The 12,884-nt window shown below is 47.4% G+C and overlaps 1 protein-coding gene across 1 annotated transcript in view; it reads right to left on the bottom strand.

The window, feature by feature from the left end:
- The window catches only part of LOC136573222 (cytochrome P450 2G1-like), a 40,774-nt gene that overhangs the window by 15,892 nt on the left and 11,998 nt on the right, over positions 1–12,884 (bottom strand). The window contains exon 6 of the mRNA XM_066574507.1: positions 8,529–8,670. Within this exon, the coding sequence (XP_066430604.1) occupies positions 8,529–8,670 (142 nt within the window). The remainder of the gene's footprint in view (positions 1–8,528; positions 8,671–12,884) is intronic.

The following is a 12,884-nucleotide window of genomic DNA, read 5'->3' on the forward strand; positions in this document are numbered from 1 at the left end:
TCCAAGTGCGTCTGTGATGAGGAGGAACCGGAGGCACACACTGCAGAGGGTTGGCAGGGCCAGGCAGCGACCCTCTTCGAAAGGGGTGGGTGATAGCCCACAATGCTGTTGAGAATTGATGAGAAATTGACGTTCGATCTTCACGTGAGCGGGCCCAGGGTCAAGCTCGTTCGCAGCCTCCATCTTGTGTGACCCAAGGTACCGCGAGTTACATAGCAATGGGGAATCCATGTGCCCACACACGATTCATTCTGTGTTGGTGACGGATAGCTCAATTGACACCGCAAGGGGAAAGCCATCTGCACTCTGCCCCCTACCCAAGTCAGTCAGTGTCTTTGTGCCAGACAGGTAAATCACCGCAATGGGAAGTCTGTGTGCACCCACAGCATAGGAGGGTCCTAGGCGACCCAAGACATGAACCATGAAGAAATCAGAGTGCCCAAACATGGCAGACTTTCACTGCGCCGAGGACATAGGCCTCTGCACAAACCCAAAGCAATCGCGGGCATGAAGCGGACTTCGATGCTAGTTCAGCTGCGAAGGTCTCAGTAAATCAGTTCCGTTTTCTTTCACCGCTCCAATGACTGGATTAGCCAGGAAAAAGTTCCACAGGCCGAACCTGGCGCAGTTGCAGTTCCCCCCGGGACATAGGCCTCAGCCCACACCCTCAGCAATCGTGGGCATGAAGCGGACTTCGATGCTAGTTCAGCTGCGAAGGTCTCAGTAAATCAGTTCCGTTTTCTTTCACCGCTCCAAAGACTGGATTAGCCAGGAAAAAGTTCCACAGGCCCAACCTGGCGCAGTTGCAGTTACCCCAGGACATAGGCCTCAGCCCACACACTCAGCAATCGTGGGCATGAAGCGGACTTCGATGCTAGTACAGCATTGAACGTCTCATTAATGCAGTAACGCTCCTCTTCTTTGGCCCAAACCAGTGTATCAGATAACTTTGGTAACACGAGAGCAAATACATGATGCCCAGTGCTGATCCACTGACCCCAAGCAGGAGGAGGAGGTGGCCTTACAAGGCCAAGAAACCATGACCAGGACCCGCTGTAGCCTGTGTGGGAAGTATGTGAGCGGGCCCTTGGTTCGGCTCGGTCCCAGCAAACACACTGTGGTACCCAAGGTGCCGCGAGTTACATAGCAATGGACAATCTGGGTCCCCTCACACTATTCATTCTGTGTTGGTGTCAGATAGCTCAATCGACACCGCAAGGGGAAAGCCATCTGCACTCTGCTGTGGGTGCACACAGACTTCCCATAGCGGTGTTTTACCTGTCTGGCACAAAGACACTGACTGACTTGGGTAGGGTGCATAGGTGGGTTGTAGGCGACCCAAGACATGAACCATGAAGAAATCAGAGTGCCCAAACATGGCAGACTTTCACTGCGCTGAGGACAAAGGCCTCTGCACAAACCCTCAGCAATCGCGGGCATGAAGTGGACTTCGATGCTAGTACAGCTGTGAACGTCTCATTAAGGCAGTAACACTCCTCTTCTGTGGCCCAAATGAGTCTCTCAGATAACTGTGGTAACACGAGAGAAAATACATATTGGCCCCGGCCCACAACTGATGACCTAGACAGTGAGTGTTTTTGTGCCAGATAGGTAAAACACTGCGATGGGAAGTCTGTGTGTATCCATAGTATAAACAGACCCCTGTAACATTCCAGTAGAAAAGGTATAAGGAGACCCCAGTAACATTTCGGTTGCAGTAGTATAGGCAGACGCCAGTACCATTTCTGTAGTACAAGTATAGGCTGACCCCTGTAATATTTTGGTAGCAGGAGTATGGGCAGACCCCTGTAACATTTCGGTAGCAGGAGTGTAGGCAGACCCCAGTACCATTTCTGTTGTAGAAGTATAGGCAGACCCCTGTAACATTTAAGTGGCAGCAGTATAGGCAGACCCCTGTAACATTTATGTAGCAGCAGTATAGGCAGACCCCTGTAACATTTACGTGGCAGAAGTATAGGCAGACCCCAGTAACATTTATGTAGCAGCAGTATAGGCAGACCCCAGCATCACTTCTGTAGCAGCAGAATAGGCAGACCCAGCACCATTTCTGTAGTAGAAGTATAGGCAGACCCAAGTAATATGTCTGTAGCAGAAGTATAGGCAGACCTCTGTAACATTTAAGTGTCAGCAGAATAGGCAGACCCCAGTAACATTCTTGTAGCAGCAGTAAAGGCAGTCCCCTGTAACATTTACGTGGCAGAAGTATAGGCAGACCCCTGTAACACTTAGGTGGCAGCAGTATAGGCAGACCCCAGTAACATTCTTGTAGCAGAAGTATAGGCAGACCCCTGTAACATTATTGTAGCAGCAGTATAGGCAGAACCCTGTAACATTTAAGTGGCAGCAGTATAGACAGAGCCGAGTAACATTCTTGTAGCAGCAGTCTAGGTAGACCCCTGTAACGTTTACGTGGTAGAAGTATAGGCAGACCCCTGTAACGTTTACGTGGCAGAAGTATAGGCAGACCCCTGTGACATTCTTGTAGCAGCAGTATAGGCAGACCCCTGTAACATTTACGTGGCAGCAGTATAGGCAGACCCCTGTAACATTCTTGTAGCAGACGTATAGGCAGACCCCTGTAACATTTTTGTAGCCGCAGTATAGGCAGACCCCTGTAACATTTAAGGGGCAGCAGTATAGGCAGACCCCTGTTACATTCTTGTACCAAAAGTATAGGCAGGCAGACCCCAGTAAAATTTCTGTAGTAATAGTATAGGCCAACCTCTGAAACATTGGGGTACCATGAGCGTAGACGAAGGCCAGAAAAATTAGTTGGATAAGAGTGTAGGCGCGGGCCGGAAAAATAAGTTTACCAAGAGTACAAGTGTACCTCTGAAAAATGTATCAACCGAGAGGGCAGGTGAAACCCATAGATATTTTTGGAAAGATACAGCTCATTGTTCCTTAATTTGCAAAAGAGCCTGTAGGCAGCCCTGTTGAAAAAATTGGTTCCTGTTACAGTCTCAATACTTTTGAAACTTTGAAAAATTGTAAAATCATTGGTAGATGTAGATGAGCCTTTTGGGCCACAGAAAAATTGGCCGTTCAGCGCGATGACATGTTGTTTCTGGAGAAGGAGTAGCAGGAGGAGGACTAATGTCAGAGACAGATTGACAAAGCTAAATGCCCCGTTTCTCCGGTGATAGAGAAGAGTGCTTTTATCAGCGGTTGCAACGAAAAGAATCTTTAGCTTCCGCTGCTCTCCGCCGATGGAGAAGCGAAGTCTAGGGAAATTCAGGCTTTGTTCATCTTTATGAGTGTAAGCATGTCGGCACTGGCAGTTGACAGGCGGGTACGCTTGTCCGTGATGATTCCCCCAGCTGAACTAAACACCCTCTCTGACAAGACGGTAGCGGCAGGGCAAGCCAGCACCTCCAGGGCATACAGTGCAAGTTCGTGCCACATGTCCAGCTTTGACACCCAATAGTTGTATGAAGCAGAGGCATCACGGAGGACGGTGGTACGATTGGCTACGTACTCCCTCACCATCTTTTTACAGTGCGCCCTCCGACTCAGCCTTGACAGGGGAGTGGTGACGCGGTCTTGCTGGGAAGCCATAAAGCTGGCAAAAGCCTTGGAGAGTGATCCCCTGCCTGCACTGAATATGCAGCCTGATCTCCACGCCTCCCCTGCTACTTGGCACTCAGAACTGCGCCTTCTGCTGCTAGCGCTGTCAGATGGGAATTTTGGAATCCCTTTGTCCACCAGGGCCCTGTGGTATTGCATCACTCTCGTACCCATTTCCTCTTCGGGAATGGGAGTGGAAAGGTTCTCCTTGTACCGTGGGTCAAGAAGGGTGTACACCCAGTAATCCGTGTTGGCCAGAATGCGTCCAATGCGAGGGTCATGAGAAAGGCAGCCTAACATGAAGTCAGCCATGTGTGCCAAGGTGTTAGTACGCAAGACATGGCTGTCCTCACTAGGAAGATGACTTTCAGGATCCTCCTCCTCCTCCACAGGCCATACACGCTGAACAGATGAGAGGTAAGCAGCATGGGACCCCTCTGCAGTGTGCCCAGCTGTCTCTTCCCTCTCCTCCTCCTCCTCCTGCCCCTCCCCCTCCTCCTCCTACAAAACGCGCTGAGATATAGACATGAGGGTGGTCTGGCTATCAAGCGACATACTGTCATCCCCCATCTCCTGTTCCGACCGCAAGGCGTCGGCCTTTATGCCTTGCAGCGAACTCCTCAGCAGGCATAGCAGCGGGATGGTTACGCTAATGATTGCAGCGTCGCCACTCACCATCTGGGTAGACTCCTCAAAGTTTCCGAGGACCTGGCAGATGTCTGCCATCCAGGCCCACTCCTCGGTAAAGGATAGGGGAGGCTGACTCCCACTACGCCGCCCATGTTGGAGTTGGTATTCCAGTATTGCTCTACGCTGCTCGTAGAGCCTGGCCAACATGTGCAGCGTAGAATTCCACCGTGTGGGCGCGTCGCACAGCAGTCAGTGCTCTGGCAGATTAAACCGATGTTGCAGGGCCCTCAGGGTGGCAGCATGCGTGATGGACTTGCGGAAATGTACGCAGACGCGGCGCACTTTGCCGAGCAGGTCAGACAAGTGCGGGTAGTTTTTCAGAAACCGCTGAACCACCAGATTGAAGCCGTGGGCCAGGCATGGCACGTGTGTGAGGCTGCCGAGCTGCAGAGCCGCCACCAGGTTACGTCCATTGTCACACACGACCATGCCCGGTTGGAGGCTCAGCGGCGAAAGTCAGAGGTCGGTCTGCTCTGTCAGACCATGCAACAGCTCGGGGGCCGTGTGGCTCTTGTCACCTAGGCTGAGTAGTTTCAGCACGGCCTGCTGACGCTTGCCCACCACTGTGCTGCAGCGCCACACCGACTGCTGGCGACGTGCTGCTCACACTTCTTAATTGAGAGGTAGAGGTTGCGGAGGAGGAGGGTTTAGAGGAGGTGGCATAGACCACCGCAGATACCAGAACCGAGGAAGGACCGGCTCTTCTGGGTGTGGGTAGGACGTGAGCGGTCCCAGGCTCTGACTCGGTCGCAGCCTCCACAAAATTCACCCAATGTGCCGTCAGGGAGATATAGTGGCCCTGCCTGCCAGCAGTACTTGTCCGTGGTTAAGTGGACCTTTCCGGTAACCGCGTTGGTGAGGGCACGATTGATGTTGCGGGACACGTGCTGGTGTAGAGCTGGGATGGCAAACCGGGAAAAATAGTGGCGACTGGGGACCAAGTAGCGTGGTACCGCCGCCGTCATGTTTTTGAAAGCCTCCGTTTCCACAAGCCTGTACGGCAGCATTTCCAGGCTGATCAATTTGGCAATGTGCACGTTTAAAGCTTGAGCGTATGGGTGCATGGTGACGTATTTGCGCTTCTGCTCCAACGCTTGCCCTAGCGACAGCTGGATGCTGCTCTGAGAGGCATTGCTGGATGGGGTGGAGGACAGCGGAGGTGAGGGTGTGGGTGCAGGCCGGGAGGCGCTCGTGCCTCTGTCCTGAGAGGGGGGTTGGATCTGAGTGGCAGGTTGGGGCACAGGGGGAGAGGCAGTGGTGCGACCCAGGGGCGGTGAACGGCCTTCGTCCCACCTTGAGGGGTGCTTGGCCATCATATGCCTGCACATGCTGGTGGTGGTGAGGCTGGTACTGGTGGCTCCACGGCTGATCTTGGCGCGACACAGGTTGCACACCACTGTTAGTCGCTCGTCCGCGCTCTCACTGAAAAACATCCACACCTTTGAACACCTAGGCCTCTGCAGGGTGGCTTGGCGCAAGCGGGTGCTTTGGGAAACAGTTGGGGGATTCTTTGCTCTGGCCCTGCCTCTACCCCTGGCCACCCCACTGCCTCTTCCAACCTGTCCTGCTACTGCACTTGCCTCCCCCTCTAAAGACCTGTCCACAGTTGGCTTAGCAAACCAGCTGGGGTCAGTCACCTCATCGTCCAGCGGCTCTTCCTCCGAATCCTCTGTGCGCTCCTCCCTCGGACTTACTGCCCTTACTACTACTTCACTGATAGACAACTGTGTCTCATCATCATCGTCCTCCTCACCCACTGAAAGCTCTTGAGACAGTTGCCGTAAGTCCCCAGCCTCATCACTCGGACCCCGGGAACTTTCCAAAGGTTGGGCATCGGTCACGACAAACTCCTCAGGTGAGAGAGGAACCATTTTTCCCCACTCATGGCCGGGACCCGAGAACAGTTCCTGGGAGTCTGTCTGCTTATCAGAATGTGTCATTTTCATGGAGTGATGAGGCTGGGAGGAAGGAGGAGCAGCCAGAGGATTCAGAGTTGCAGCAGTGGACGGCGTAGAAGACTCTGTGGTCGATACATTGCTGGATGCATTTTCTGCCACGACAGAACCTCTCACACAGCTCTGCTTGTAATAAAGGTCTACCACGTGGACCCATAAATTGTGATATGAAGCTGGGGACCCCAGAAACTTGCCTCTCTCCTAATCCCGCAGCAGCCGGCTGCGATTCACCTGGACCAGGAACTCAGCCTGTGCCCACACCCTCACTTGGACCTCCGTGTCCTTGCCCGCATCCACGTCCACGTCCTCTAGCCCAACCCCTACCCCTCAGCATGGTGGATTACGAATAGAGCAGACACTGAGCAGTGTAAATAATTATGGAATTATTTGTGTACAGTTGGAGGCTGACAGCGGTTATGTAACACTAACTCCAGGCAGAAACAAAGAATACGGAAGGCTGCAAACAGGCCTAGCAGTGAAATAGTGATGCACTGCAACTCCCACCAGACACCCAGTAAATTTCAGACGGTCAGAGGTAGCCCAACGAAGGAGCTTTTGTTTAATTTTTTTTTTTTTTAAATACAGGCTATATAGCGTGTATATGACTTTCCCTCTATCAGTGACTGTGGCCATATGCTGTGTGTGAAGTTCACGGCAGACACAGACCAGTGTAAAAAATTATGGAATTATTGGCGTACAGTTGGAGGCTGACAGCGGTATTCTAACGCTAACACCAGGCAGAAACAAAATACGGAAGGCTGCAAACAGGCCTAGCCATGCAATAGTGATGCACTACAACTCCCACCAGACAACCTGTAAAATGCACACGGTCAGAGGTAGCCCTAAGAAGGAGCTTTGTTTTAAATTTTTTTGAAAATGAATACAGGCTATATAGCGTGTATATGACTTTCCCTCTTTCAGTGGCTGTGGCCGTACGCTGTGCATGAAGTTTACGGCAGACACAGACCGGTGTAAATAATTATGGAATTATTGGCGTACCGTTGGGGGCTGACAGCGGTATTGTAAAGCAAACTGCAGGCAGAAACAAAGAATACGGAATGCTGCAAACAGGCATAGCTGTGCAATACTGATGCACTGCAACTCCCACCAGACACCCAGTAAATATCAGACGGTCACAGGTAGCCGTAAGAAGGACCTTTGTTTTGAATTTTTCTTGAAAAAGAATACAGGCTATATAGCGTGTATATGACTTTCCCTCTATCAGGGGCTGTTGCCATACGCTGTGCGTGAAGTTGACGGCAGACACAGAGCGGTGTAAAAAATTATGGAATTATTGGCGTCCAGTTGGAGGCAGACAGCGGTAATGTAACGCAAACTGCAGCCAGAAAAAAATTATACGGAAGGCTGCAAACAGGCCTAGTTCTGCAATAGTGATGGACTACAACTCCCACCAGACAACCTGTAAAATGCACACGCTCACAGGTAGCCCTAAGAAGGACTGTTGGGGTTCTTGTAGACAGTATTCTACACTACCACTGTCCCTGTCTCACCAGCACTTTCCCTATACTCTGTATTACAGACTGCAGACTTAGAACGCTATAGTTGTAATAGCCTGCACAGCGCGAGATGAAAAAAAAAATTTTGGTGCAAAACTGCTCCCAGCAGCCACAACAGTAATGCACACGGTCAGATGGGGCCCTAACAAGGACTGTTGGGGTTCTTGAAGACAGGAACCTACACTACCACTATCGCTATAGCAGCAGCAGCACTCTCCCTGATCTCTCCGAGTGTGTGTTTGCGGCAAGCCGCGGGCGGGACCGCTTAAAGTACTCGGCGGTCACTTGATCTCACCAGCCACTCACTGCATGGGGGTGGGATAGGGCTGGAATGTCTCAGGAGGAAGTTGTAATGCCTGCCCTGTCTTTCTATTGGCCAGAAAATAGCGCTAAACATGCAGGGAAGGAAATGGAATTAACTCGAGTACCGCGCATCGAGTAACAAGCATCTCGAGCACCCTAATACTCGAACGAGCATCAAGCTCGGACGAGTAAGCTCACTCATCTCTAATAGTAACATAAAACAGATAGTTCATAATTAATATTTTACTATATATTTTATTTTGTATGACTATCTGTCTTAAAAGCAAAGAAATGAATATATTTACAATTTACAAATTGCATTTTTTTTTTTCACAAATCAAATTGTATTGACCAAAAATGACCATAAACATAAAGTACAATGTGTAGCAAAAAAGCTATTTTGGAATCACTTGGATGAGTAAAAGCAATAAAAAGTTCCTTAATAAGAAAACTGGTGTGTAGTTCCCTCACTTACCGAGGACGTCTGGGTATTTCAGAAGTAGTAATAGAAAGTAGGTTATGGTTGTACTCATGGTCTCTACTCCAGCAAAGAAGACCTGTAGGGTGCTGGCCAGTAGATTCTTCATGTTAAATTCACTGCTTGGGTTCATTTTATCCTGAGGAAGGAAAATCTTTCTTTAAAATGTAACTGCACTTTCTATAAACTTTTAGCATGCCACAGGGATATGTCAAGAGTTTTAAGAACTGTGAATCTGGCTGCTAAGACCCTCACCAATCACTAGAACAAGACAGATGAAGCCGTGATCTGAGTGCTGTCATTGCTCACAAGCTGAAGACAAGCCCAAAGACTTTCTATTAAGCCTGTGTTCAGCCAGCAAACAGCACTTGGACAACGCTTCGCTTGGCTCCTTCTATTGATCAGTGGGGGTCTCAGCAGCATGACCTTCAGCAATCAAAATTTTGACATGTCCCTACAACATGTAAAAGGTTTATAGATAGCGCAGTTACACTTTAATGGGATTATAAGGTTTAGAAAATTACTTTTCATCTTTTCTGAAATCTCTTCAACCCTTTCCAATCCACTGTCTGACGTCTGAAGACATTTTGATTAAAGGCTGTACAGCTTTGATGTCGGAGGACGTCCAGCATGGTATTCTTACTGTATATTACTGGTCGCTCTGTGTCTCTAGCCAGCAGATGGCGCCATTGTATAATGGCAGAAAGAGAAAGCCCCTAGGAAACCCTGATTTCAAAATTGGATTGCAAAGGGTTAATAAAGGACTGGTTACCTATTCAAGATCTTCATTAGCCACAGCAATAATGGTTACAAAGACAATCTTTTGCCATGAGGTCTCCAACATATCTATGTACTACATAAACAATTTACAGATTTCAGTGAGAACTGTGTGATGCTTTATTTTCCCTGTGGCGGTACTGCTGAGTTCATCCACAGTTTATAGCTGATCATTGGGGGACCAGCTACACAAGACCCAATGTCCGCTTTATCACTTGGGACCCTTCTAAAAACAATGGATCATCCAAAACAAATATCCTTTTTTAGGGTACAGCCACACAGGCCAGATTTTCCACACCAGAATTTCTGAGGCAAAATCTGCATATGTTACATAATAATAATAATCTTTATCTGTATGGCGCCAACTTATTCCGCAGCGCTTACATGCATATTTATCAAAAGTTTTGCTGCTGATTTACTGTTGATTTCACCCCACTCATTACTCCTTTCCTGCTGCAGCCCATTTTGTATTTTTCACTTTCTTTTTTTCCTCCTAGCTTTAAAAAAAAACAATTTTTTTGGCAATTTAGCTACATGAAGCCCCTTTAGTTTTTTTTTCTTTTTTCCTCTTGGCTTTCAAAAAAATTATAGTTTTTAAAAAAAATTTTCTAGTGATATAGCTACATGAGGGTTTGTTTAATGCAGTTGTAGCTTTCAGTGTCATCAGTTAATAAGGCAAATAAAAGAGGTGTCGAACCACAATGAAGTAATTTTTATGGGAGACTAATTATCCAGATATAATATGGAAAGATAAAACTTGCGAATCTCACAAGAGTAATAAGTCCTTGAGAACAATTAAAGATAACTACCTTACCCAACTTGTACGGGAGCCAACTAGAGAGAGGGCCATTCTGGACGTATTAACTAACAAACCCGACAGAATCATGGGGGTGCAGGTTGAGAGACTCTTGGGAAATAGTGACCACAATATAATTAATTTCCGGCTGTCAATCAATTGGAAGCCCTATCTAGGAGCGACAAAAAAAAAAAACTTTAGTAAAGCAGAATTTGATCAGCTCAGAACTACTATTGGCAACATTAATAGGGATACAGTCCTCAAAAATAATAGTACAGGTGACAAATGGGAGAAGTTTAAAAACATCCTAATTAACTCACGTGAGCAGTTCATACCCTTTAAAAATAAAATAACTACAAGTAAAAGAAGAAAATGTGACTGGACAAAACTGTAAGGGGGGCTATTAGCAAAAAAAAAGAAAGCGTTTAAATTATTAAAACAAGAAGGCAGGGAAAAAACTAATTATGCAAGAGCAAAAATAACCCTAAACTATTCTTCAATTATATAAACAGTAAAAGGATTTGCACTGAGAGCACTGGCCCTTTAACAAATAAGGCCTCAGTCAGACGACCGTTTTTGCCGCGATTTGCGGATCGCATGGCGGATGCGCATCCACAAATCGCGTGACTGGGGCCGATGATTCGCCAAAAAATCTGCAGCTAGCAGCATTTTCAGCGAAACTGGCCCGATCAAAGGAGCGCTGTTCGCCCATTGAAATTCAATGGAGCCAGCAATACAGCCGGCTCCATTGAAAGCAATGGGCTGCCGGCGAGCGCAGGATGAACTTTCGGGAAGGGCTTAAACATATAAGCCCTTCCCTGAAAACCATCCAAAAATGTGTAAAAATAAAAAAATATATATACTCACCTTGTCCCTGCAGTCGGAGTTCAGCCGCGGATGGCCGGCAGTTCTCCTGAACTGCTCTGTGTAGTATTCAGCAGGCGGAGATTTAAAATTCCCGCCTGCTGAATGGGCTGCCTCTGATTGGTCACAGCCCTCACCAATCAGAGGCAGCTCTCACTCACCCATTCATGAATTCATGAATGGGTGAGTGAGTGTTGCCTCTGATTGGCTGAGCGCAGGGACCAATCAGGGGCAGCTCTCAGCTGTGACCGATCCCATTGCGAAGCAATGGTTCTATATATGCGCAGATCGCATGCGTATCCGCAAATCGCGGCAAAAAACGGTCATCTGACTGAGGCCTAATGCAGGAGAATCATAGAAAATAATGAGGAGGGGCAAATGTATTAAATATTTTTTCTCAAATATATTCACAAAGTAAAAAGAAAGGTCATAAGAGATGGAGGGGAAAAAATGAACATCCCGCAAAATAATATCACCTGCCTAACTCAGGAGAAAGCGCAGAGCCAGTAAAAAAAAAAAAAGACAAATCACCGAACCCAGATGGAATAGACCCATTGGTTCTAAGAGAACTAAGTGACGTGATAGACCGCTATTTCTCATATTTAGTGGCACCATCGAGACTGGGATTTTACCACTGGATTGGCGTATTGCCAATGTGGTTACAATACACAAAAAGGGATCAAAAAGGGAGCCTAGTTACTACAGGCCGGTAAGTCTCACTTCAATAATTGGAAAAATATTTGAGGGTTTTCTGAGAGATGTCATCCTGGAATAGCTCAAGGAAAACAACGGTATAACTCGTCAGCATGGGTTCATGAGGGGTTGATCATGTCAAAATAATTTATGCTGCTTTTACAATAAAGTAAGTTCTAGGATAAATCTGGGAGAGGGCTGTTGATCTTGTGTATCTGGATTTTTCTAAAGCATTTGACACCGTGCCGCATAATAGGCTGATATATAAAATGAGACAACTCGGTCTGGGCAAAAACGTGTGTAGTTGGGTAAAGAACTGGCTCAGAGATAGAAAGCAGAGGGAGGTAATAAATGGTTCCTGCTCTGATTGGGCCACCGTCACAAGTGGGATGCCACAGGGTTCTGTATTAGGCCCTATCTGTTCAATAGATTTATCAATAACCTGATAGAGGGACTGCACAGTAAAATGTCGATATTTGCAGACAACAGGAAATTATATAAGGTAATTAATACAAAGAAGGACAATGTATGGCTGCAAATGGACCTCATAGGTTGGGGGCTTGGATAGAAGAATGGCAAATTAAGTTTAATATTGATAAATGTAAGGTTCTGCACATGGGCAGGAGAAACTGATGTTCCCAATATACACTAAATGGGGTACAGCTAGGGAAAAATGATATTGAAAAAGACCTTGGGATACTAGTTGACTGTAAACTTAACTGGAGCAATCAATGCCAGTCAGCTGCTACAAAAGCAAATAACGTCTTGGGATGCATTAAATATGTATAAGGGTGAGGGACTAGAATTTTATTTTTCCACTATATAAGGCACATGTCAGGCCTTACATGGAATACTGTGTACAGTTCTGGTCACCGGTGATCAGGAAAGATGTTGCAGTGCTGGAGGGGATTCAAAGAAGGGCAACTAAATTAATAAATGGAATGAGAGGACTAGAATACCCAGAGAGGCACCAAAACTGGGATTATTTACCCTAGAAAAAAAGACGGTTATGGGGCAACCAAATAACTATGGGGGACGATACAAGGATCTCTCCCATGATCAGTTTATACCCAGGACTGAGACAGTTACAAGAGGGCATCCTCTATGTCTAGAGAAACGAAGGTTTCATCACCAACATAGAAGGGGAGTTTAAGAGGGGCCTAGATGCCTTTCTAGAGCGCTATCCAGGTCTTGGAGTCAGGTAGGAACTTCCAAAACGTTGA

This window comes from Eleutherodactylus coqui, chromosome 7 (assembly GCF_035609145.1).
Source record: "Eleutherodactylus coqui strain aEleCoq1 chromosome 7, aEleCoq1.hap1, whole genome shotgun sequence".
In the NCBI taxonomy this organism is placed as follows: domain Eukaryota; kingdom Metazoa; phylum Chordata; class Amphibia; order Anura; family Eleutherodactylidae; genus Eleutherodactylus; species Eleutherodactylus coqui.